Genomic DNA, 23,644 nt, shown 5'->3' with positions numbered 1-23,644 from the left:
CCTGGTCCAGTTCTGACTCTGACTCAGACAGGTAGAATGAGTGTCAGCAGGTCAGTCTGCTGTTCAGACTGAATCTGTTTATATTTCCATCATGAAAACTGAGACTGAGCTTTGTTTGTTCTGCTTCATCATTTCTGTTCATTTCACTCAGTTTGCTCAGATTCAGAGTCGAACGTGACGATTCAGAAACTCTGTGAAACGTGTCAGGTCTGAGTCCCACCCTGATCAGGACCCTTCAGGACCTGGTCCAGTCCAGACCTGCTCCACGTGTGTCGACAGTTTCCTTTCACTGTCGGTCGACAGGTGAACTGAGACCTGACCCTGGATCTGGTCGGAGGAGGTTCAGACTCTCACTGATCTGTCCCAGCTCCTGATTATCCTGATTCTCCTTCTTGATGATTGGCTGTTCAGACTCAGCTGCAGAGACAATAGAGGACTGACCTCTGACCTCTGACTGGTCTAAGGCTGAACCGGGACAGCGTGTAGACCCTCCTCTGTGCTGAGGACCAGGTCGGGCTGTGTTGGTCGTCTCAGATCCTCCAGGTTTATTTCATGTGGTTGATGAGTTGAAGGGTGTAAGAGAAGAGTGGAGTCTGAAGCTGAGACTTGAACCTCAGGTGGTGGATGCAGCGCTCTGACTCTGTGTGAGGAGCAGCCATCTTGAATTCAACTTCAGGAGGCATTCAGGTTCAAACTTCTGAGTAGGAACTCAGAAATTCAGACTTCAGAAAAGATCTGCAGCATTTGAAGACTTTCCTGTGAGCCTCAATGTTTTTCTGAATCTGACTCCTCAGCCCGAATGCTGTTAACTCAGAGGTCACTCCCAGCTCTGACCTCTGACCTCTGGTATAACAGAGTATTTATTCCTCAGTGATCAGATGAGCAGTAGTGAAATGTTTCCCCTGGTGAATAAACTCTTATTCCTCCTCACATGAAACATGATGAACTGACGTTTAGATCCAGTTGGTGAGGATCAGCTGATCGACCCCCCCCTCAGTGTGTGTGTGTGTGTGTTGAACAGTGTGAAGCAGCAGCAGGTTCATTTCCTGCAGCACTGAGCTTCACCTGCTGCCGTGGCTTCCTGCCCACCTTCTGTCCCTGTTTATTTCTGGACACACCTCCTCCCTCTCTCCCCCTTTACTCACCCCTTCTCCATCTCTCTGTCCCTCCTCCTCCTCCCTCCTCTGACACCTCCCTCCTCTCATCCTCCACCTCCTCCTTACCCTCTCTATCTCTTCCATTTATCCTCATCTTTCTCTGTCCTCACTTTTCCCTCCATTAACCCCCCCCCAACTCTGAACCTGGAGCCTCAGGGAGGATCAGTTCACCTTCTGTTCAGCTTTAAAGGAATATTACAACCTTTTATTCAGAGGAGGGAGGGGCTGCATCTCTGTTCTCTGTCCTGTGTTTTTAGAGATGAATCTGATATTCAATTCAATTTTATTTGTATAGCGTCATCTCAAGGCACTTTTCATATAGAGCAGGTCTACTCTTTAGATTATTATAATCACAGACAGACCCAACAGATCCACCATCAGCAGCATCAGGCGACAGTGGAGAGGAAAAACTTTAAGAGGCAGAAACTTTGAGCAGAACCATACTCAGGGTGGACGGCCATCTGATCATATCCACCTGCTGAGTGTTGGAGTCTGAACTGACTCATGGGTTTAAATTCAAAAGAAAATGAAAGTTTAATTCAGAGACAAACATCTCAGGTTAAATGTTAATCAGATCTGCAGTAAAGAGGAGGAAACAGCTGAGAACAGAGACAAGGTTCAGAGTTGAGTCTGCCGAATCTGAACCTGCAGTCAGTCAGTGATGATGAAGATGATGAAGATGAGTTACCTGTTGATCTTTATCACCTGTTTTTCCCTCTGAGCCTCAGGTGTTGGTGAATCTGATAAGATACAAATCACTTAACACCCCACCCCCCACAGGCCCCGCAGTTAGAGAGCTGTATACACTCTGTTTATTTGTTGTATTTACACAACAGCAACACAAAGCACAAACCATCACTGCTAATTATCCTCAGTCACTTACTGAGTCACATGGTCTCACCTTGGGCTAAAAAACTCCAGGACTTTTCAAAGTTGGAAACTTTCCATGGGAATAAACTGTAAATTAACTAAACCACAGGTTTAACAACATAAAGACCTGTTTCAGCATCATGTTGGTTAAAACAAGAAGGTTTAATGGTTTTCTCTCCCACATCATCTCTAATCCTTCTACAGCCACACTACATCCAGTCAGTCAGTCTGATCAATAAATCTGATCTGTCATCGATATATCTGAGCCTGAACTGGGACTCGAACCTGGAACCTTCTTGTTGTGAGGTGACAGTGCTAACCTGCTAAGTCAGAGATGCTGAATGTTAGCTAGCTCACAGCATTTCATTGACAGTGTAGGAGTTTAGCGCTCATGGTGCTAGCTCAGTTTTCTGTAGCTCAGAGTCTGGTTCAGCAGCTGATTGAGGAGAGTTCATCTGTTTCTATTCATTTATCCGCGGTCATAAAATATTTTAGTATTTAATATTTTAATTCCCCAGGTTAACTTCCCATGGAAAGTTTCCAGAATTTTTCCACCCCTTTGCAAACTAGTCTCACCCACACTGATCAGATTTATATCACCATCAGTTTAATGGATGTAAAGACTCCTTCAGGTCTGAGAACAGGTGGAAATTAAATGTTTTTTCTTTCTGTTTGTGTCCTAAAGCTTCAGTATCTTCACAGAGAGAAACTGTACAGAGTGTTACACTGCTCCTCACTTCTCCTGTGATAGTAACTGTAACTGTAACATGACAGTGCGTAGCCTCAGTCTGAGCCTGATCTGTTGGAGGATTCTCTGTCTCAGTTTTAATGAACATGTGATTTCTTGGTCGTCACAGTCAGTTCACTGTAGTTTTAATGTTTCAGCACCAACAATAAGATCCAGTCAGTGAAGGCAGCAGCAGCAGCAGCAGCTGAGTGATCAATAAACGGAGCTGATCAGTTTCTGTTTCTGACCTGTTGATGTGTCAGTGAGTCTGTCCATCAGCAGAGAGAAGGGAATATATTTATTATGTTTAGATTAATCAGCAGAGTGAGTGAAGAGTTGTGTTTGTGTCTTTGTTTGTGTTTCAGCCTGAAGAGTCAGTGCTTTAATAACAGAGCTGAGTTTTGTTCAAACGACAGAAATGATTTAAGGTTGTGAGGAAACAGGATCTGAATCAGGATTAAACTGAACATATTGTAGAGATGTATCAACACACACTCTCACACACACACAGTCCTGGCTGAGGACCAAAGGCCTGAGCCCACAGGCGGGGCGGAGGGGTGGTACAGCCCACAGTTTGTGCACATGGAAGGTGTGTGTGTGTGTGTGTGTGTGTGTGTGTGTGTGTGTGTGTGGTGTGACAGAGGGAGGAGGGGCAGTGGGTGGAGGTTTGAGCTCCTGCTCTTCAGGGAGTGTTGAACAGTCACAGTTTGGTTCAGAGCCTCTGAAGGAGCTCAGGCTTCAGGTTAGCATTAGAGTTAGCGTTAGCTCCATGATTCTGTGTCTTCACAGTTTCTTCTTCATGGATTTTACAGCAGCAGAGCATTATGGGAGAACGGCAGCCATTGGCATCCCGTCAGAGGAGTTTTAAAGTTCCTGAAGCGTGAGGAGAGGAGACGACAGAGATTCTTGGAAGAGTCAGTGAAGTGGAGCTCAGGTGAGTTTACCTGCCGCACGTCGTGCCCGCTGCTCTCACACCTGTATTTACAGTCAGAGTCAGTAAACACTGATACCACAGAGGAACTGAACTGACTCTGCAGCACGTCAGGACACTGCTCTTTATATTCTGGTTAGAATCAGGTTCTGATTACTCTGATTACTCTGAGGAACTGAGACGCCTGTGATTGTGGATCATGTGTTTCAGAGTCAGTGGAGTTTATTTCAGACAAAGTCAGTTTAAGAGTTTGTTCTCTGTTACCTCTGACAGTTGAGCTCTGAGTGAAGGAGGAGGGAGGAGGGAGGAGGGAGGAGGAGGAGCAGAGCCACATGTCACCACATGCAGCCGAGCTCCTGACTCTGAAAGCTTCGCTCCCTCCCTCCTCTCTGAAGTTGCTCAATCAGAGTTTAGCAGTGATCTGAGTGTGTGTGGTGTGTGTGTGTGATGGCAGGTGCTGAGATTACCTGAGAGGACTCAGCTCCTCACCTGTGTTCAGGTGACTCTCAGCTGAGTCTCTGTTTTACTGAACCTCAACCTGAAAGCTGCTTGAGGACAAACTGGTTTAGATGAAACTTTCAGCTGATGGTTAAAGTCTGTTCCTGGAGAGAAAGAGGAGCTGTAACTGTGATGAGGCAGAGTAATCAGTAATCAGTAATGTGTAATCTGTAATCTGTTACAGGAGGTTTAGCAGTGTGTGTTCCTGCAGCTCGTTCAGAGTTTAAATGAGCTGATGGTCGTTTGGTGCAGCTGCTCACAGTCGTTCAGATGGAGCAAAGAGTCACGGTGGGGTGGGGGGCGGGGGGTGACTGCCCTGCTGTGAGGCCTGTTGGTCACTGGGGGGGGGGCACCTCTTACAGTCAGGTCCAGGTGTGTCAGGCTGCTCAGGTATCTCTGAACCTCCCTGTAATTACTGTTACTGACCCCAAGTGAGTGTGACAGCCCTGAGGGAGTCATCCCAGAGAGATCACTAAAGTCTGTCTAAGTCTAAGTCTATGAATGAATCTGCCATCAGAGACTCAGGTCTCTGAGGGTCTCTGAGGGTCTCTGAGGTCCAGATGAAGTCCTGACAGGGTTAACCAGGTCTGGATTGGCTCAGCTAAGACCTGTTACGACCCACAGAGCTCTGGTTAAAGGCCTCCACCTCCAGACCTCCTGCTGTGGGTGAGAGCCCCTCCTCCCTCAACCCTCCAGACCAAGGGTCAGGATCAGAGCCCCTCCTTGACACAGTCCTGGATCTGATCTGAGGTTCAGTCCTACAGAGGCTGAGGAACAGAGAGACCAGGTCTCAGATCAGGTCTCAGATCAGACTGTGATTCTACATGTAGAAACAGCTTCTGATGAATGTGGTCCAGGTCAGGACTGAGCAGGTCACACAGAGAGGTCAGAGGTCAGAGGTCAGAGGTCGTTTCCATAAACGAGTCAGAGCAGAGAGGAGGAGGACCCCCCCCCCCTTCTGAAGATGATTGACAGCTGGATGGTCATGTGACCCCTGGAGCTGAAACACTGACATGGTTCAGATTATTCTGTGTCATCGTATTACAGCTCCTGATCAATTGGTGATCGGTCCAATACTAATCAATAACACTCAGTTATCAGTGAATGTTTTCCAGACTTGATTCTGTGAGTCAACAGTTTAAAATCAGGACAGACAGACACCCCCCCCCCGCCCCCCCCCATGTAACAGTTACTGCCTGATATGAACACTGATACAAACCCACTTCTCTGATTTCTACCTGAGCTGTCAGCTGCAGCTCATGACCTTCATCAGCAGCAGGAGCAAGAGTTATTTACAGACACACTTTTAAAATGATAATTCATGATTAAACAGAGTTAATGGGTGAATATAACAGATAAATCTCTTATATAAAGAGTGTGTGTCAGGAGGAGCAGGAGCTACAGGAGGTGTTCAGACTCCTCCTCTCTCCTGTAACACTTATAGTTCTGACATGTTTCTTATCAGCTGTTAACACATGTGTGTTTATGTTGTGTTTTTTTGTGGTCGCAGTTAAGATTAAATTTTTCTCCATCAGGTCAGAGAGAGAGAAAGAACGTCCTGTTCCTGTAAAAAACACTGAAGAAATAAGAATAGAGTGTTCACAGAGAAGTTCTCTGAAGATATTATATTTCAGTCTGTCCTTTCTGCTGGAGAATAGGTGGAGTGGGGGGTGGAGGGTGGGGGGTGTAACGACTGGACAAAAAGCAAAAAACAGGTTGTGGGGGGGTGAAAGGCGTCAGAGTGGCAGGAGGAGGAGGAGGAGGAGATCTTTGTCCTCTGCTGCTCCACTCTTCACAAGTGGAGGGAATGAACCCCCCCCATTATAAAACACTGGCTGCAGGAAGTGACTCTGTTCTCTGAGCGGTCATTGATCTGAAGTATTAGATGATTGATTAAGTGATCAGGACACGATCAGAGTTTTTATTGATCCAGATTCAGATCGTCCTTGCTGACAGGAAAGGATTTTAATTTATAGCAGGTTGGTCTGTGAAGATCGGCTTTAAAACTGATCAATGAACTGATCGATCAACTGATCAATCGATAACTAATATAGTTACAGAAAATATAATTTCCTTCAGCTGAAAGTGAAAACTTCAATTGTTCTTTTGTGATTTTCTTCACATGAAGCCTGTGAGAGTTTCTCTGAGAATCTGACTCATCAGTAAAAAACAGGATGATACAGATCGTCTCTCTTCTTCTCTGGTAAATGATGTCCTGACTGATCTGGAGACTGTTTTTATATTAACGTGTTTATAGGTTTAAATAAACAGATTCAGTCCTGTTGCTTTATCTCGTGTCTGTAACATGAATATTATATAATGATCTAATGAACTCTGACTTTACAGATGTTGTGGTGTGAAGCTGTGACAGTGACGTTTCACAGCTGATCTGAAAAATAAAAAATGACTTTAATCGAAAACATAAGACAATAATAAACTATAAGTCATTAATAAATAGAAACACATTTTCAACCTCAGTCTGAACCATGGAGGAGGAGGAGGAGGTGAAATGTGATCCAGGAAGCTGGAGCTGAACATGTGGCTGCAGGTTGTTACCTGGAACACACACCAGGAGGGAGGGAGAGGGTTTCTGTACATCTGAGGACAGTAATGGACAAAACTGTGTCTGCAGCAAAGACTCTGGTTCAGGTTCAGGTTCAGGTTCAGGTCCAGGTTCAGACTCAGACTCCAGAGAAAGCGTCACAGTGTGCAGGTGAATCACAGGAAGCTTCAGGTGTGTCTGACTGACTCGGCTGTAGGTTATGGTTCAGGTCCTCAGCATCGACCTGTGTGATGATGCTGATTCCTTATGTTTCTGTGTTTTCAGTCAGAATCCGTCCTGTCCTCCTCTCTGAGGCTTTAAAACTCCAGCAGCAGATCTCAGTGATCATCACAGTGATGTTTCCTTATGACACAGTCAGAGAGGAATGAACAGAACTCATGTTCACATGAATGAAATCAGATCATTTTCCTTCTGATGAATCTGATAGGTTCATGAATCAGCTCCATCTTCCTCCTACAGCCTCAGCTGACTGACAGATCCAGAGAATCATGGGTAAACAGAGAAACAGCTGATGTAAAAACTGTGTCCGTAAAAACAGGAAACAAATTCACTTTCTCCTAGGATGCATTTCTGTAATACGCTCTGCTAATGGCGTGGAAACTAAAGATTACACTGATGAGAAATCTGATGAAACCTTCAGCAGTTTGAGTCAGTTTCAGATGGATCATGGTCTCATCATTATTATTGTTGTTATTGTTGTAAAGCTGCGGTGTCTCAGTTTGAGAGAAAATTTTGTCTCCACTGACACCGAGCGGTGACCCAGCTGTACAGATCAGTTTGGTTTGTTGATGTTGTTGTTTATTTGGGTGAACTGACCCTTTAAGAAAAACCTGAATCTGAATGGAGACAGATTTATTCAGGTATAAATGAGACTGTCCTGTAAAAAATGACCTCATACATTGTTTGTGCAGTAGATTATTATAGCTCACAGTTACGTCTTCTTGTTAAGTGACGTGTATGAAGTAGGAGGAGGTTGTGGAGGATGGACGGATCAATCAAACCCAGGACTGTAACACAGGGGACTCACTATCAGGCGAACCTGATAGTTACTGTTTCACGAGCATGTGAACTGTATAAACGTGTTAGAAACCAGGACCCAGACAGTGTAACTGCACTGAGACCTGCAGAGTTTGGAGAATCCTGCTGATTTATCAGACAAACCCTGGAAATGGGAAATGTCCTGAACCTAAACTACAACCTTAACTGAATTAATGTGAGAACCTGTTTTAATGTGACCGCAGAGGTAGAACAGAGAAAACTGAGTCTGCAGACGAGATGCCTTAAATCTGCTCCCAAACCCAAACAGTGACCCTGACTGCAGTAATCTGATCATCTGTCACAGAGCAGATAAAACCCCACATACCTGTCACCCTCCACTGAAACCTGCAGCGCCAGTCAACCTGGAGCGTTCAGGACATCATATACCCATATAAACTGTCACACTCATATCCAGAGCTGTGCTGCAGCATGAAGCCGTTTCATGTCTGTTAATGTACAACAACAATAAGGTCAGATGGTTCAGATTCTCTTCTTGTTTCTGTAGAGGAGAAAGCAGCTGTGACAGATCTATGATCAGAGGAGCCCTGCAGATTGTTCTGTGTGGATTTGCTCTCAGCGGTGGATGAGCTGTCAGAGAGGCAGTGAAGGGCAAAGTGTTCTGCCCTGCAGCCGTCTCTGCTGTCAGAGCTGAGGCCCTGGATCAGCTGGGCTCAGCGACAGCTCATGTGTTTCCACGTTTCTGTTAAGCAGTGTGAGATACTCGTGCAGGAGAGCTGAAGCTCAGACTTTCTATTAAAACGTCCTCAGTTTACAGTCGCAAACATTTCTTCTCGCCTGCTGTGTTTGCTTTACTTTAAAGAAGAGTTTTGATGAGATGTGTAATGTTTATGGTCAGTGTAAATGCTATAGATGTGTAAATGTTGTTGTATCTGAGAGCTGTGGTTTTCACAGTTGATTTAGTTTTAATGTTTGATGTTGCAGGTCTCCTTAGGTCCCTGTAAAACAGATATTCCAGCTGTGTGTGATCCTGATCCTCTGTTGATTATAAAGCAGCTAGTTTGATGGCTCATGCCTGCAGGGACATCTAATACAGCAAACACCAGCTCAGACCTGCAGCTCTAATGCAGCCGTTTACACTCGGATCAGAACTGAACCTCCCGCTGTCATCTGATGATACCAAGTCATCAAACTACAAATCCCTCCTCATAGCTCTGCAGTGACAAAAGCTTAGAGGGAATCAATCGGATGAGTACTTGTTGCTAGTATTTGGCCACCAAAGGAATAATTATGGGGAAGGGTTTTGGCTGCCACCTGCCTGAAAAGGCTCCGGGGCAACTTTCTGGTCCTGAAACAATGTGTGTGTTTTTTCTGATGGAGGCGTGTTGGGACAGGAGTCGGATGCCTCAGACCTCCTCTCTGCTGCTGTGTCATTGTGCATTCTGTGTCCATTTTGTTTTCTCTGCAGAGCTGGAGCTCAGGGAAAATGACTGGTCTGTTTACACAATAGCATAGGTACAAGAGTTCTGTGTGTGTTACACGTTTGTCTGCAGATATACAAGTGTATTATATTCATATGCCTCTTTCCTTCTCACAGGTCTGAGGATCTTCATGAACGTATTAAAGATGGCAGCTTCAGGAACCACCCTCTTCACTTTAACAGCAGTGCTGCTGCATGTGGCGAGATGTGAAGGGAGTATAGGAAAAGAGGACAGCTTGCCACTCAAGTTCACGCACCATCTCTACAACGCCACCATCAACGAGAACTCGGCCCCACCGACGTATGTGGAGACACCGGTGAAGATGGGCATTGAAATGACTGACCTGTTCCAGGAAATCACATTTAATATAGTCTCAGGTGACGACGACAGCCTTTTCCAGGCAGAGGCCGTCAGAGTCGGGGATTTTTTCTTCCTCAGGGTGAAAACACGAAGCAGTAACTCAGCTCTGCTCAACAGGGAGGTCAGAGACTCGTACACTCTCACTGTGGCGGCGACTGAAAGCACTTTTCGCTTCCAGGCGAAGACAAAGGTGCTCGTTCAGGTGCTTGACACCAACGACTTAAAGCCTCTTTTCTATCCGGCCTCGTACAACGTGGCTATCAGGGAGGACACCCCACTTCAGTTGAGTGTGGTCAGGGTCAGTGCCACAGATGCAGACATTGGGAGCAATGCTGAGTTTTACTACTCCTTCACCAGCAGAGCTCATCCTTTTACGGTCGACCCTTTCACAGGTACGATCAGCCTCGTCAGGAAGCTCAATCACTCCCGTTCGGACAGATACGACCTCACGGTTTTAGCTGAGGACCGAACAAAGAAGATCTCAGGTGTGCAGAAGTACGGTAATGTCGCCAGAGTCACAGTGAACATACAAAAGATGCCGATGGGGTCTCCAGTTATCACCCCACCCTCCAAACCCACAGTCTCTACAGACGGTAAAATAACTATCAATGTCCACGTAGAGGCAGGAGTTAAGCCTGTGGAATCCCTTCATATTGTTGGAGGGGATCCCCACCAGTGGTTTGAGATAATCCCCTCAGGTGTTCAGGGCAGTGACTTCCAAGTGATCTCTACAAAGAGGATTATCTGGTCTCAAACTCCTTTTGGGTTGAATCTGTCCCTTCAAGCTAAAGACCAGAGCTCGCAGAGTTTACTCTCTCCAATTACACAAATCCACATTCCAGCTGATCATTACAGCCCTTTGGCATTTTTGGAGGACACCTACATCGTCCCCCTGAGCGAGTTTTCACCTCTTAAAACTCATGTGGTGAAGGTTTCTGTCACCTCAGGACCTGATAATGTCACCTTCAGTATCAAAAATAATCCAGACAGCTCTAACTTCAAGATAAATCCTAAAACAGGGATCATCATAACCACAGAGAGATTTGATTATGAGAGAAAGGATCGATATGAGTTTGATGTGGTGGCCAATCATGGTGAAGCAGAGACTCACATCGTGGTTGAGATAACAGATGAAAATGACAATAGCCCTCAGTTCAGTCAGACATCCTACCAAGCCATGCTGGATGAAAACAGCCCTGTGGGCAGCAGTGTTTTAAAAGTAGCAGCCACAGATGGAGATGAAGGCAAAAACGGCTTTGTGACTTATTCTATAGCCAACACAGGCCCCTTACCTTTTACAATAGACCCATTTACAGGTGTCATCTCCACCTCCGAGCACCTGGACTACGAGCTGATGAAGCGGCGGTACCATCTGAGAGTCTGGGCTGCGGACAGCGGCAGCCCCTTCAGTCAGGTCAGTGAATGTCCCGTCACCATAACTCTGAACAACATCAACGATAACGTCCCTCTGTTTGAGAGGGTGGGCTGCAACACCACCATCCCTCTGGATTTACCTGTGGGCCACATGATCTGCGAGCTGTCGGCCATCGATCTGGATGAGCTGCAGCAGCTGAGATACGTCATTGAGACAGGAAATGAGCTCCAGGTGTTTGGTATTGACCCGGTGTCTGGAGCCGTCACCCTGAAGCAACCGGTTCCTCTGAGAGCGAATTCGTTCACTCTGAGTGTCATAGCCACAGATGGAAAGCATCGCTCTGAAGCCTCGGTCATCAGGATAACTATCACCAATAGAGGTGATGACGTGACACTCCACTGCCAGGAGACGGGTGTTTTCAAACAGCTGACTGATAAACTGATAGAGTCCATCAAACCCATTTTAACCAATCAGGAGGAAGAGACATTCTCTGACGTTCACATCACCAACAGACACTCTCCAAAGTTTGACCTGAGCGTCCCCAGTTCAGTCGACCTCAGTGAGGACCATCCCCTGAACTCCTCCATCGTTCAGTTCAAGGCCACAGACCAGGATTCAGGGTTCAACAGTAAACTGGTCTACGCCATATCGAGTGGGAATGAAGACGGCTGTTTCTCCATTGACACATTCTCTGGTGACCTTCAGTTGGTCTGCCCTCTGGACAGAGAGAGTAAGGAGTTCTACATCCTCAACATCACTGTCTATGACCTGGGAACGCCACAAACATCTGCATGGAAATTCATCGCGGTGAACGTCCTGGACGTCAACGACAACCCTCCAGTTTTCAATCAGCCCAGATATGTGATCCGAGTACCCTGAGAACACGGAGGTCGACTCCATTGTTTTCACAGCTCATGCAGTCGATCCAGATGCTGAGACGAGCGGAAACGTCATTTACTCCCTGCTGACGTCTACTGACACATTCAGGATAGATGAAGTGACCGGTGAAGTGACTGTGAAAGGTCCTTTGGATCGAGAGGCTTCACCCAGACACGACCTTCGGATTGAAGCCAGAGACCAGGCCAAACTCAGCCCCCAGCTGTTCTCCATGATTGACCTTGTGGTGGTTTTACAGGACATTAATGACAATGCGCCCAAATTTGTACCCAAGGTTTACAGGATAAAGGTTCCAGAGGACGTTCCTGTGGGCACCCTTCTCGTCTGGGTGGAGAGTGTAGATTTAGATCTGGGCAGTGGAGGCCTCGTCACCTACAACCTCAAGAACACAGAGAGTGGGATCTTCCACCTCGATTCCACAACTGGTGCCCTGACCCTCGAGAGGGAGCTGGACTTTGAGAGGCGGCCATCTTACAACCTCACGGTCCGGGCGGTCGACCACGGCCTCCCTCGCTCCCTCTCCTCCTCCTGCTTCGTGGAGATTCAGGTCCTGGATGTGAATGAGAACCTCCACAGGCCGGTGTTCTCAGAGTTTGTGTATGAAGCTGCAGTGATGGAAGACGCAGCAGTGGGGACGTCTGTGGTGATGCTCACAGCTGCAGACAAAGACCTGGGCCGAGACGGAGTCGTCAGGTACCACATCCATGAAGGGTCCGGTCTAGGGGTCTTCACCATCGACGAGGAATCAGGTGAGAAACACTGAGGGTGATGAGGACAGCGGTCAAATTCAAACATTTAACTTGTCCAAATCAAATTCATCTGTTTGACCTGATACTGACTATGTTATAGCATAATCACAGTTTAACTCATTGAGGTGATCAACAGTAGATGGATAGATAGATGGATGGATAGTATGGATAGAAACTGATTGAAGACTCAGATTTGTTCTCATGTGGTTGCATTTTAAAAAGTTGGCAAAACTTACTTTATTTATAAATCTGCTTTTCTGCGATGAAAGAACCAAAATAAAGACATTAAAGACAAAAACAGTGTAGTTTACTAATAATCGGTAGGTTAGAGTGACGTGTGAGCTTTGCTGGAGACAGATTAATTCAGTCTGTTGTGCTGAATTAATTATATTTAATTGGTAAACCAGTCTTCACAGGTTCATCAGGAGCTGTTCTTGAAGTTTTGAATGTATCACACAGATTCAGATTGAAAGACTTCTCATCCATTGAAGACAAGGAACAGCCATTCCTAACATACATTTCATCTTTTCTCCTGTTTTAAGTAGGTCCTCCAGGGAGGTCAGATCAGGTATAATATCTCAGCTAATTTTCACCAATGATTTTAAACGGTCTCTTCTAGTGTTAGAGTGACATGTTTTTTACAGGAAAACATTTCCTGGTGTAGTTTCCCTCAGATGAGACAGCTGTGTGGTTTATGACAAGTGGTGGTGGAGGTGTTGTTTCATACTCTGCCACCTCTCAGCCGATCGCAGCACACTCCTTCATCCTGCTGCTTTTAAAGCTCAGATAAAATCAGTCCTGATGAACCTGTGGTGAAATATATCTGTGTTTCTGTGTTGCTGGTTTTCTCCCCCAGGGTCGTCATGTTTAAACTGAAGGTTTTCAGACGTTAACCATAACCAGGTATTCATCTTCCTGTACAGACCTGGAGTCAGTTTTAGTAACAGAACTGAGGATGTTAAATGTGTCCCGATCAGACGTTTAAACTGTAAACAGGGGCCTGAAGCCTGGGTGTCCAGGGTGCTTTCAGTTATTAAGTTTGAAATTGATTAAGTGAGAAGTGATTTATTCCTGAGGCACAGCAGCAGGTAGGAAACATGTAGATACTTGTTCACAGTAAAAGCTCTAAACAATGATCCTGTTCCTGTAACATGTCTCAGGTGTGATCCGTACGACGGAGATGTTGGACCGCGAGATGACGCCTCACTACTGGCTGTCGGTCTATGTCACTGACCTGGGGACGGAGCCTCTGATCTCCTGGACTCATGTCTTCCTGGAGGTCCTGGACGTTAATGACAACACTCCAGAGCTGTCCCAGCCTGTTTACTTTGCCTCTGTCCAGGAGAACGTGGACAAGGTGAAATCTGTCGTCCAGGTGTTGGCCAAAGACGTTGACACGTCCTCTGAGGGGAAATTGTCCTTCCAGATGCTGGAGTCTCGCCGGACCTACTTTGACGTGGATCCTAAAACAGGTAATTAACAGTGAATGTTGTTTACTATGAAACAATTTAATCGAACACAGCACAAGTAAACAGAGATAATTCACAGGCTCCCAGTGGATCTGAAGGTTCTTATAGCTGATGACACATGCACGAGCAGAAACTAATTCTAATTTAACTGATTGATTAGTTTCTGATTAAAAAAAACAATCATCAGGAATCAACATGATTTTCATGTTTTCATCAGGGCTTCAGATGTCACTGCTCATTTCAGACATGTTCAGTCTGTGACTGAACCTCAGAGAGTTTCAGTTTTTCTTCTGAGATCTAAACAGAAACAGTTTAACAGCACCATGTATTTTCATTATTAATATTTAGTTCTGTTCACAGACTGATCTTTACAGACCTAAGGAAACTAAAGTTCACTCATCATCAGCTTCTTCACAGAACCTGAACCCGTCACACATTTCATCCTTTAAACAACAACGACACTGGAGCAATATTTATTCAATAATAATTTTATATTAATATTATAAAAACAATTCAACGATCTGAAGTTCAGTGTAAACTGAAGCTTTCAAACATCTTTTCAGCTGGAGCCTCAAAGATTTTTATTTAGTTTAATAATAAGTAATTTCTTTTTCATTCTCATGATGACGCAACAGAAAAACACAGACATCTGTCTACTTCCACCAGTTCAATAAACTGATAATGCTAATGAATATCTGACATTTCATCAGGAAACTTTTCTATGTTTGACCTGAAGCTGCAGAGACATGAACAACCCCCCCCCCCGTGTGGATATAAAACATGTGCAGCAGCTCTGACTCGTCCCTCTCTGACAGTCTCTTATCTCTGTGTGTTGGCAGATTTACACTGTGATTCAGGGTTATTACTGCAGCTGAGTTATTTCCCACATGGGGGGTGGGGTGGTGATAAATGGCAGATATCTGCTAATGCTCTGTTACAAGTCTGAGCAGGATTCAGCGCTCTAGAGCCAGGCGTGTCAGAGAGAAGCAGAAAATAAAACTTATTTAACTTAAATAAAACAGGAACTTCAGTCTTTTCTGAGTGGACGAAGACTCGCTGAGAGAAATATAAACACCACCCCCCACCCCCACCACCACCACCCAGGTATTCACACGTTCGTCTCTGACAGTTGCAGCTGAGTCACTTCAGTGACTTTGATGTTGAAGCTAATGAGTGCTACAAGCTGCTACAGGTCCGACCTCTTCTCCTAATCCCCAGGTAGCTGCTGTGTTTGTCCACACCCTGAGGACACTGAGGGATTACAGAGAGGGAGGGGGGACGGGAGGTGTGGAAACACACTCACACTGTCACATTAAAACAAACTGTTTTTGTGCAGAAGCAGGTGTATTTGATTTTCATTCAGTCAAGATGAAAAGACACATTCAGTGTGGATGGAGGATTTCCTCTGAGTCTATGAACTTTCTCGTTGTCTTCAGATCAGCCTGCAGCAGCTAATGCTAAAAAGAGAAATGAATAATAAAGAACCGGTGGAACGAGAACAGACCAAACTAACCACACATCAACAACTGAACCGCTTCACAAAGGAAACAGTCAACACAACTAATTACACAATAAACATGTCAGACAGCAGAAACACTGCTACTGAAAGCAGAGACAGACGTCTGTGGACACCTCCGTCCTCTCGACTGTTTCTCTGAAGAGGGAAAAGATGTGAAACAGTTTGTTTCTGTCCCAACACCCACCCCCCAGGATAGAGAGAAATGTTTTTCTTGGTTCAGTTTGAAGGTTTAGACTCGAGCTCTGACCTCAGCTCCATCCAACACCTTCAGGAGGAGGTGGAATGAGACAGATGTTATCTCCAACATCAGAGCAGAGGAGGCTGCAGCAGATTAATGCCTGTGGTGGACCTGCAGATTAAATCAGAGGGTAATTTGTTCAGAGGCAGGAGAAGCATGAAGAGGACATGTTGAACTATCACAGAGAAACACAAGAAGAATCTGATCTCAGCTTCAAATAAATCCATGGAAATGAGGCAGATAGTGTTACAACACAACACAACGCACTGTTGAGAACATGATCCACCATGTTTTAATTTCTCAGATGTACCCACATTAACAGAGGGTGAGGGTGAGCGGTGTAGAAACCTCTCGTGCCTCGACATGACCAACGTGACTCACGGCTGCAGATTTATTCTCCTGAACGTTCTGATTCAGCTCAGAGGAATTAACTTTACACAGTTTCAGGAAGGAAGGAATCCGCTCTGTGTTGTTCTCTGACTCAGACAGCAGGTTTGTGCTCGGAGCTGTGGGTGTGCAGATTCACCAGAACGACCCAAAATTGGTTTGTGTTTGGTTATGTAAGATCACTGCAGGTTTCATGATGTGTTGTTTGTTGGCAGGGCCGGGCACGTCAGGAATGTTCCCAATTCATTAGCATCTTTCAACAGAGAATTCCTCAAATCTCAGCTCAGATCCCGAAGCTGATATAGACTGATAGCTGCTTCATTAAAGATTCAGGACCTGTGTTTCTCTCATGGTCAACAAATACAAACACAGTCTGATCTGTCTCCATCACTGAGTCTCTGCAGCTCCTTCTACATAGACATGGTTTTATATTGTCTCATTACACCGCCTGAACCAATCAGAGTCAGTGTAGTGTGGATTAATCTGCCGCTGAAAATAGTCCCGAGACCATGCTCTGTCTCCTCCTGGTTGAATGGTGTCTGATTAAAACGACAGAAGACAAACTCTTTAAACTGGAGTTAATGACAGTGATAAGAAAAACAGTGACATGGTCCTTTAAAGCTTCTCTATCAGAGTCTGTCTCTGTGCATCAGTGAAGCTGATTCAGCTTCTCTGAAACATTTGAATGTGAATGTGATGTGTCACTCTGCTCCGTGTGAATCAGTTCTGCTCCGTTTGGATCTCTCCATGGATTGAGACACCTGAAAGCCTCATGTTGTACCTGAATGCACCGTGAGACAGTCGGTCTGTCAGTGATCAGATATGATTGTCAGTGAGTGGAGCTAACGAGGCTGAGAGGTTTGATCAGATCAGATCATGTTTTATCAGCTCTCTCCTGCAGCTCATCAATCTGTTGTTTATTCTCATCACTGTGTTTCCATCTGCCAGTGAAGGAGTCGTTGTGTCTCAGTGAATCCGGACTCTCTAACCAGAGACCTCGTCCCTCTCCCTCAGTGCTGCCTGGAAATGCTGCGGCATAATAGAACATGTCTTTATTGTAGCTGTGATTAGACAGAGCAGAGAGGAATAAAGGAGCATTGAAGAGGAGAAGAGAGGGGGAGGCGCAGCGGGTGAGAGAGGGGGAGGAGGAAACAAACAGACCGGGCCCCGACATGTCAGACAACGCTGTTTATCTTCTCGGGGTTTTGAGTGAAAACAGGCGACAGGAGAGAGAGAGCGGCCTCGGCTCTGATTCCCACGTCTGAGTTAATGACAGAAACACACTTTCTAATGCTCTCACCTGTCCCCCCCACCCCCCCAGAGTAGGGCCTGTTTGTTCAGTCGTAAAAAAAAGACCCAACGACCCTCAGTGGGGTCGTTCACTTAATGACCCCCCAGCTCAGTCTGCAGAGAACAGCCCCCACTCCTCCTCCTGCTCTGAGTCCTAACACCTGAATCTTTCCACCATCAAGTCGCTCTCTCTCTACAGCTTCTCTCTGAGCTTCTCTCTGAGCTTCTTCTGCAGTGTCTCTCTGAAGCTTCTCTCTGAAGCTTCTCTCTGAAGCTTCTTTCTGCAGTGTCTCTCTGAAGCTTCTCTTTTAGACTCAGTCATTCCTCAGGCGTTTAAAGAAGCTCAGAGTGAAGCTGTGATCGTCTGCAGAGCTGAGAAGGTTCATTTTAATCAGACCACACTCACTCCTTCTGTCAGACCTGAACTCTGCAGGTTCACTGAAGCTCAGTTCTTCAGTGAATGCGCTTTGTCCTGAGATGTGATACCAGTATTCAGGCTGCTCTGTGTCAGAGGAGTCAGACAGAGACAGATCTTAAACCTGTTAGCACCACCTCCATGAAACCTCCTCCCTGATGGGAGCTGGTTGTTATTATCAGGAAATGACAGAGAGTGTTTTGGCACAGAGATAAAGAATAAGTCAGAAAAAAGAGGCTGATAATAAACGGCTGATGACAGGAAGCAGTTTCTCCTGAACACAGCTGATCTCTGATCAGTCACAGTGAAGACTGGAAGGTTATTTACAGACGTAAACAGCAGAGTTAAACACACTCTCACTCCTCCTGAGGCCTGTTATTACCCCAGGTAAAATACCTGACTCTGTTTGTTCAGACTTCAGGATGAGATGGGGTCAAAGGTCAGAGTTTGATCAGCAGATCATACAGCATGAATTTATTCTGCAGAAAGTTTCTGCTTTTTGGCCTGAAGTGAAGGAAAAGTTCAGATTTCCTACAAACGTCTGAATAACCTGCTGATCCAGACCAGACCAGACCAACACAGACAGACGCTGAGTCACCTCCTGACAGATGTGTGCTGCTTTAAAAAACCTGAGCCTCTGATTGGCTGGATCCTGATCCTGATCAGATCCTGGATGTGGATCAACTGGCAGATCTGATCACACTCACACACACACACACACACACACACACACACACACACACACACTCACTCACACACACACTCTCACACAGACACACACACACACACCTACAATAACAGCAGCAGTAACAGTTGTTGTTTGTTTAGTGTAATTAACTCTCACTGAGATGATTGATTCTGTGTGTGTGTGTGTGTGTGTGTGTGTGTGTGTCTGTGTGTGTATGTGTGTGTTTGTGTGTGTGCGTGTGTGTGTGTTGTACAGGTGTGATCAGTACTCTCTCAGCGTTGGATCGGGAGGATAAACCTGAGCACAGTGTCGAGGTGAGAAAACATTCTGCTGCTGCTGAGACAATCAATAAATCAATAATGAATAAATATTAAATCAATATATAAATCAATAATGAATCAATAATGAATCAATATTAAATCAATAATGAATCAATAATAAATCAATAATGAATCAATCACCACACATGCTCTACAGGCTGACTCTATCTGTTCATTCAAACCCTCCCATGAACTTACAGCAGCAGAAGAGGTGAAACCTGCTGATCTCATCAGCTGAACTCTGTGTGTGTGTTTCTATGTAAACTCACCTGTCATCTGTAACTCACCTGTCACCTGTAAACTCACAGGTAGAGCTGGAAAAGCAGAAACAGTTTCTGAGTCACAACAAAACACCAACAGATTCCTGAAGCTCAGACGTGTGTTTGTGAGTGTGATGGTTTATCTGTTTCTGATGTTGTAAAGAACAGAAAACGTCTGTGACGTTGAAAATAACATTTATAGATAAAAACAGATTAAATTTACATCAGATCTGAATACAACAACATATGAATCAGGATTTATGTGGATTTACCCTGAGCAGTGAGGTGAGTGTTTATCCAGATTTAGACCTGAATGTAAAGTCCAGTGTATCTCTCCTCACTGTGTCAGAGTGGAGGGTATGAGGTTGTAGCCTCTCAGGGAGATGTCCTGTTCATCACAGCTTTAACCAGGTCCAAGTCCTGAACCTCAGAGACTGAGCTGCTCCGAGTTTCTCTGTGTGTGGTCAGCTTTGACCTTTGCTGATGGACGTGATCAGGCCAGGATGAACCTGCCTCTCACCCAGTGTCAGCTGAGAGGTGTAGATAATGGATGGAGATTAGAAGAAGAAGGTGTTTGAAGGCTGCTCAGACTGAATCCACCTTCAAACCTTCACAAAGGTCACAAAGAGAAGTTAGGGTTAGGCATGTTAGCAGGTTAGCAGGTTAGCATGTTAGCAGGTTAACATCCAAACTTTTGGGAACAAGAAGTAATGACTCACTGCTGTTTCTCTTCATTCAACCTGTGGAGGCAGATTTAACACAGAGTTTATATCTGATCCTGACCCTGATCCTGACTCTGATCTTGACCCTCTTCTCTTCTGAATCCTCAGGTCATTGTCTCAGATAACGGATCTCCGTCTTTACGCTCCACCGCTACTGTCGTGATCCGAGTCCTTGATGCCAACGACAACAGGCCCAAGTTCACAGACAAGCTTTTCCACGTGAAGCTGCCTGAACAGCGCCATCAGGTGGGCAGACAGGAGGTTTGCAGGATGTTCGCCCGAGACGACGACGAGGGCCCCAACGCCGACGTCACCTACAAACTCCAGGATGACCAGGACGGGCGTTTCCAGGTCGACGCGGTGACGGGCGTGGTGACGGCTCACGGTGATTTCTGGCCCGGGAACTACAGCATCCTGACGGTGGGTTACTGTCCTGTCTGAACCTCACAGAGCTGAGAGTGTTTCCTGTCTGTCAGCAGGATGAGGAGGCTGTTTCACTTTGTTTCTGTTTCAGTTTCAGTTTCTGTCAGAAGCTAAATTAACTGTGGTTAATCTGCTCTCCACTAACAGCTGCTCTGAGATCAGTGAATGTTGTCAGTGATTCTCAGTGAGCTGCAGACTGACTCAGTTCACACTCAGAGTTTCTAACTCCTCATGGTTTTATTCTGTTTCTCTGACTGAACACAACAAACCAACAGTTAGTCCGTCACCTCCTCCTCCTCCTCCTGATGACAGAGGTCAGGAGGAAACAGGGACTGTGTTGGCGACTATTTTCAGTGGCGGATGAATCCAGATTCTGTGTTGTAGTGATATCAGATACAAAGACTAAACATTCATCATCAGTTCATCACTGCTTTCAGCCTTTTAAAGATGAACAGAAACCTGAACACTGCTCCGTTAAATCAACGTTTTACACAAACAACTCATGTTCAGATTAAAAATGAGTGAATGAGTAAAGGTTGGATTTTCAAGCTACTGTGTTTCTTTAATTAGTTTTAAATAAACATCACAGTCTCAGGTCCTCAGATGTCAGGTGTCTCTGCACCTTCAGATGTTTTATTCACATGATGAGGACATTAAAGAGGCTGGAATCAGTTTCAGCTCCTCTCAGGATTAAAGCTTCAGACGTGTTTCAGTCGTCTCTGTTAATCCTTCTGTTTCAGATTAAAGCGTCAGATCAGGGCAGTCCGTCTCGATCCTCCACGGCCCGACTCGACATCGAGTGGATCGCCCGCCCCCCTTCCTCCGCCGAGCCGATCACGTTCGACGAGCCGCACTTCACCTTCGCCGTCATGGAGACGGAGCCCGTCACTCACATGGTGGGAATCATCATGACGGAGACGCATCGTCTGCGCTGGTTCGACATCGTAGGTGAGTTCACCTGAACAGGTAGAAAGAGTTTATCTGATTCCTGACCTTCTCTGCTGACCAGACAAAACATCTTGAAAAGTCAGCTCTGATTTATTCTCTCTCTATCCTCTGACTCTGTTTGTTTCCATCAGTGTGTTGAAGTTAAACAGGAGGTTTGTTTCTCACTAAATGTTTTAGTCCTGTTTGATTGAAGGTGACAGGAGCTGTGTTCATGTTCAGACGACCTCATTCATCCTCTGTTAGAAAGCACTCAGTTTAACTCATATCCTGTCGCTGACATTAGAGAACAAACCTTTGAAGTGACGGTGAAGAGACAAGCCCTGAGGGACCAGGGTGTGACTGTTCACCTGAGCCAGGTGTACCCTTACTATAAAGAAGCTGTTGTGGTTGTTTCTGCCAAATCTTTCCTTTGTGTTGATGTGTTATAGATTCAGTTACTGAGCAGCTTCCTGTGACGTTTTATAAATCACAGACTGAAACTGAATCTAAATAACAGAGGCTTAGGAGTTCCTGCAGAGATGGATGAATACAGGGAGAAAAGGAGGAGGAGGAGAGGCAAGAAAGGTCCTGGTGTCGGTGGGATCAGCAGGACGTTTTCTCTCTGTGAGGATAAATCAGCAGCGCTCCTCCTCTCATCACCTGCCAGATCACCACAGGAGGGACAACTGGCCATTCCTCCTCCTCTTCCTCTTCCTCCTCCTCCTCCTCCTCCCTCCACTCTGTAGGGCTGTTAGATGACTCTCTGGAGAATAAAAGAAAATGAAAACATATTGTAGTTGAAGTGGAAATCGTCGCTCTGAATCCATGCATCTTGTTGTCTTCGAGACTCTCAGGAAAACACATCAGGCTCTGCCAGGCCATTTCCTGCCAGGCTCTGCGGCGTGTGCAGAGAAAGTCCGAGGTCCCTCCTGTTCAGTTTTCTGTGCCAAACTTGCTCTGTGCCAGAAGCCGACAGAACACAACAGACTCTCTCTGCTTCCCTGAGGGGATACTGGGTCGTCTCAGAGCTGCTGCCACCGGATGATGACATTCACTGTGTCACGAAGCAAAGAGTCCTGATCGTCCTGAGACTCAGTGTTTGTCCTGTTAATGTTCACGATGACTTTAACAGGAAAACGTACAAGTTCATATCACTGCAGCAGCAACAGTTATTCACATACTTTACTTTTACATGAACTCAGACTGTGTCCTTATACAGTGATGATGTGTTTCTGTAGTCCAGTCCTGAAGTGAGCATCAGCCTGGTTCCCTCCACAAAAAGCCAATGGAATTTTTTCATTGTGTTTTGGATTATTCCAGAAAATAAACAGTGAGCAGCTAAAGTTTCTGATCCTTCAGGTTTAGTTGATCAGATCATCTTCACAGATGAACACCACTGTTCTGATGTTTGAAGTAAGAAGCTAATGTTAGGCTATAAACCAACTACACCACGGTCACATGACGTCAACGTCTCCACCACTAAGCTTCCAACTGGTCATTTCATTTAGCTCTGAGCTCTTCTACAAAAGCCTTTCTTCTTAGAAAGTTAGTGAGAGTTTGAAAGAGCGTGAGTAGAAACACAACGAGGCTGTAAAGGTGGACTGGTGAGTAGATGGGTTTTCATGTTAACGTCCCCGACAACCTCTGTAGTCTCATTTAGACACTCGTTAGCAACCGCCTTTTTTAAGACACGTAAAAGTCCTGCAGGACTCTGTTCTTACCAACCTTATCATCAGACCAGGTCTGAGCTGCAGCCTCAGGTAGAAGTTACCTGTTAACGTGGTGTGTTTTCTTCTGGCAGCTGTGTTCAGTCAGAGCTGAAGTGTTTTCTGTAGAGCTGATAATTGTGCAGCATTTCTCTCTCTGTGTGGTCTGCCAACAGAACTCAGTAATTATCACTGATGGCCTGTCAGCCGTCACATCAGCTCCTCCTCCTCCTCTCTAATCATGTTTGTCCAAACTCATCTTTCATTAACTGTTTTCCCTCCATCCCTCTGAGACTGGAGACCGGCGGCCATGTTCATATTCGGCTCGTCAGTGGTGTATGGCTGACCCACATCACAGCCTGGTTGATGAGGGCTGCTTCTCTCCCCCATGCAGATATCATCAGGTATTTATCCCCCCACCTCCCTCCAGCAGCAGAGCACAGATGCCTATCACCCCCCCCCCCCCCCCCCCCGGTCACTGAGATAACTCAGAGAGACAAATGAAGACTTCCCTCGCTGTCACAATCACTCAGACACCTTCTGTGAATAACACCACGCTGCGATCACAGAATACATCACATATCACTTCACTGGACTGAGAACTCTGATCCTACGCTGCACTTGGTCCCAGCTGGGTGTGATGTGGTCCAGATGAGGGTCAGCACCTGCAGGTCTG

General features: G+C 45.7%; 1 protein-coding gene and 1 long non-coding RNA gene across 2 annotated transcripts in view; one reads left to right on the top strand and one right to left on the bottom strand.

Moving 5' to 3' along the window:
- Window positions 1-3,433: 3,433 nt before the first annotated feature.
- LOC108891796 (protocadherin Fat 2-like) overlaps window positions 3,434-23,644 on the top strand; it is a 56,706-nt gene continuing 36,495 nt past the window's right edge. Inside the window, 7 exon segments of the mRNA XM_018689119.2 lie at window positions 3,434-3,688; window positions 9,340-11,831; window positions 11,833-12,604; window positions 13,765-14,076; window positions 18,866-18,924; window positions 20,021-20,332; window positions 21,076-21,283. Of these exon segments, the coding sequence (XP_018544635.2) occupies window positions 9,354-11,831; window positions 11,833-12,604; window positions 13,765-14,076; window positions 18,866-18,924; window positions 20,021-20,332; window positions 21,076-21,283 (4,141 nt within the window). The 5' untranslated portion in view covers window positions 3,434-3,688; window positions 9,340-9,353.
- On the bottom strand, window positions 19,369-20,028 carry LOC127139661 (uncharacterized). Its single transcript, XR_007809981.1, has 2 exons — window positions 19,910-20,028; window positions 19,369-19,798 (listed from the first exon to the last, which is right to left on the bottom strand). It is a non-coding gene; the product is annotated as an uncharacterized LOC127139661 (long non-coding RNA).

Source organism: Lates calcarifer, unplaced genomic scaffold (genome assembly GCF_001640805.2).
Source record: "Lates calcarifer isolate ASB-BC8 unplaced genomic scaffold, TLL_Latcal_v3 _unitig_2026_quiver_651, whole genome shotgun sequence".
Lineage (NCBI taxonomy): Eukaryota > Metazoa > Chordata > Actinopteri > Centropomidae > Lates > Lates calcarifer.
This window is presented reverse-complemented; position numbering and strand designations above follow the sequence as displayed.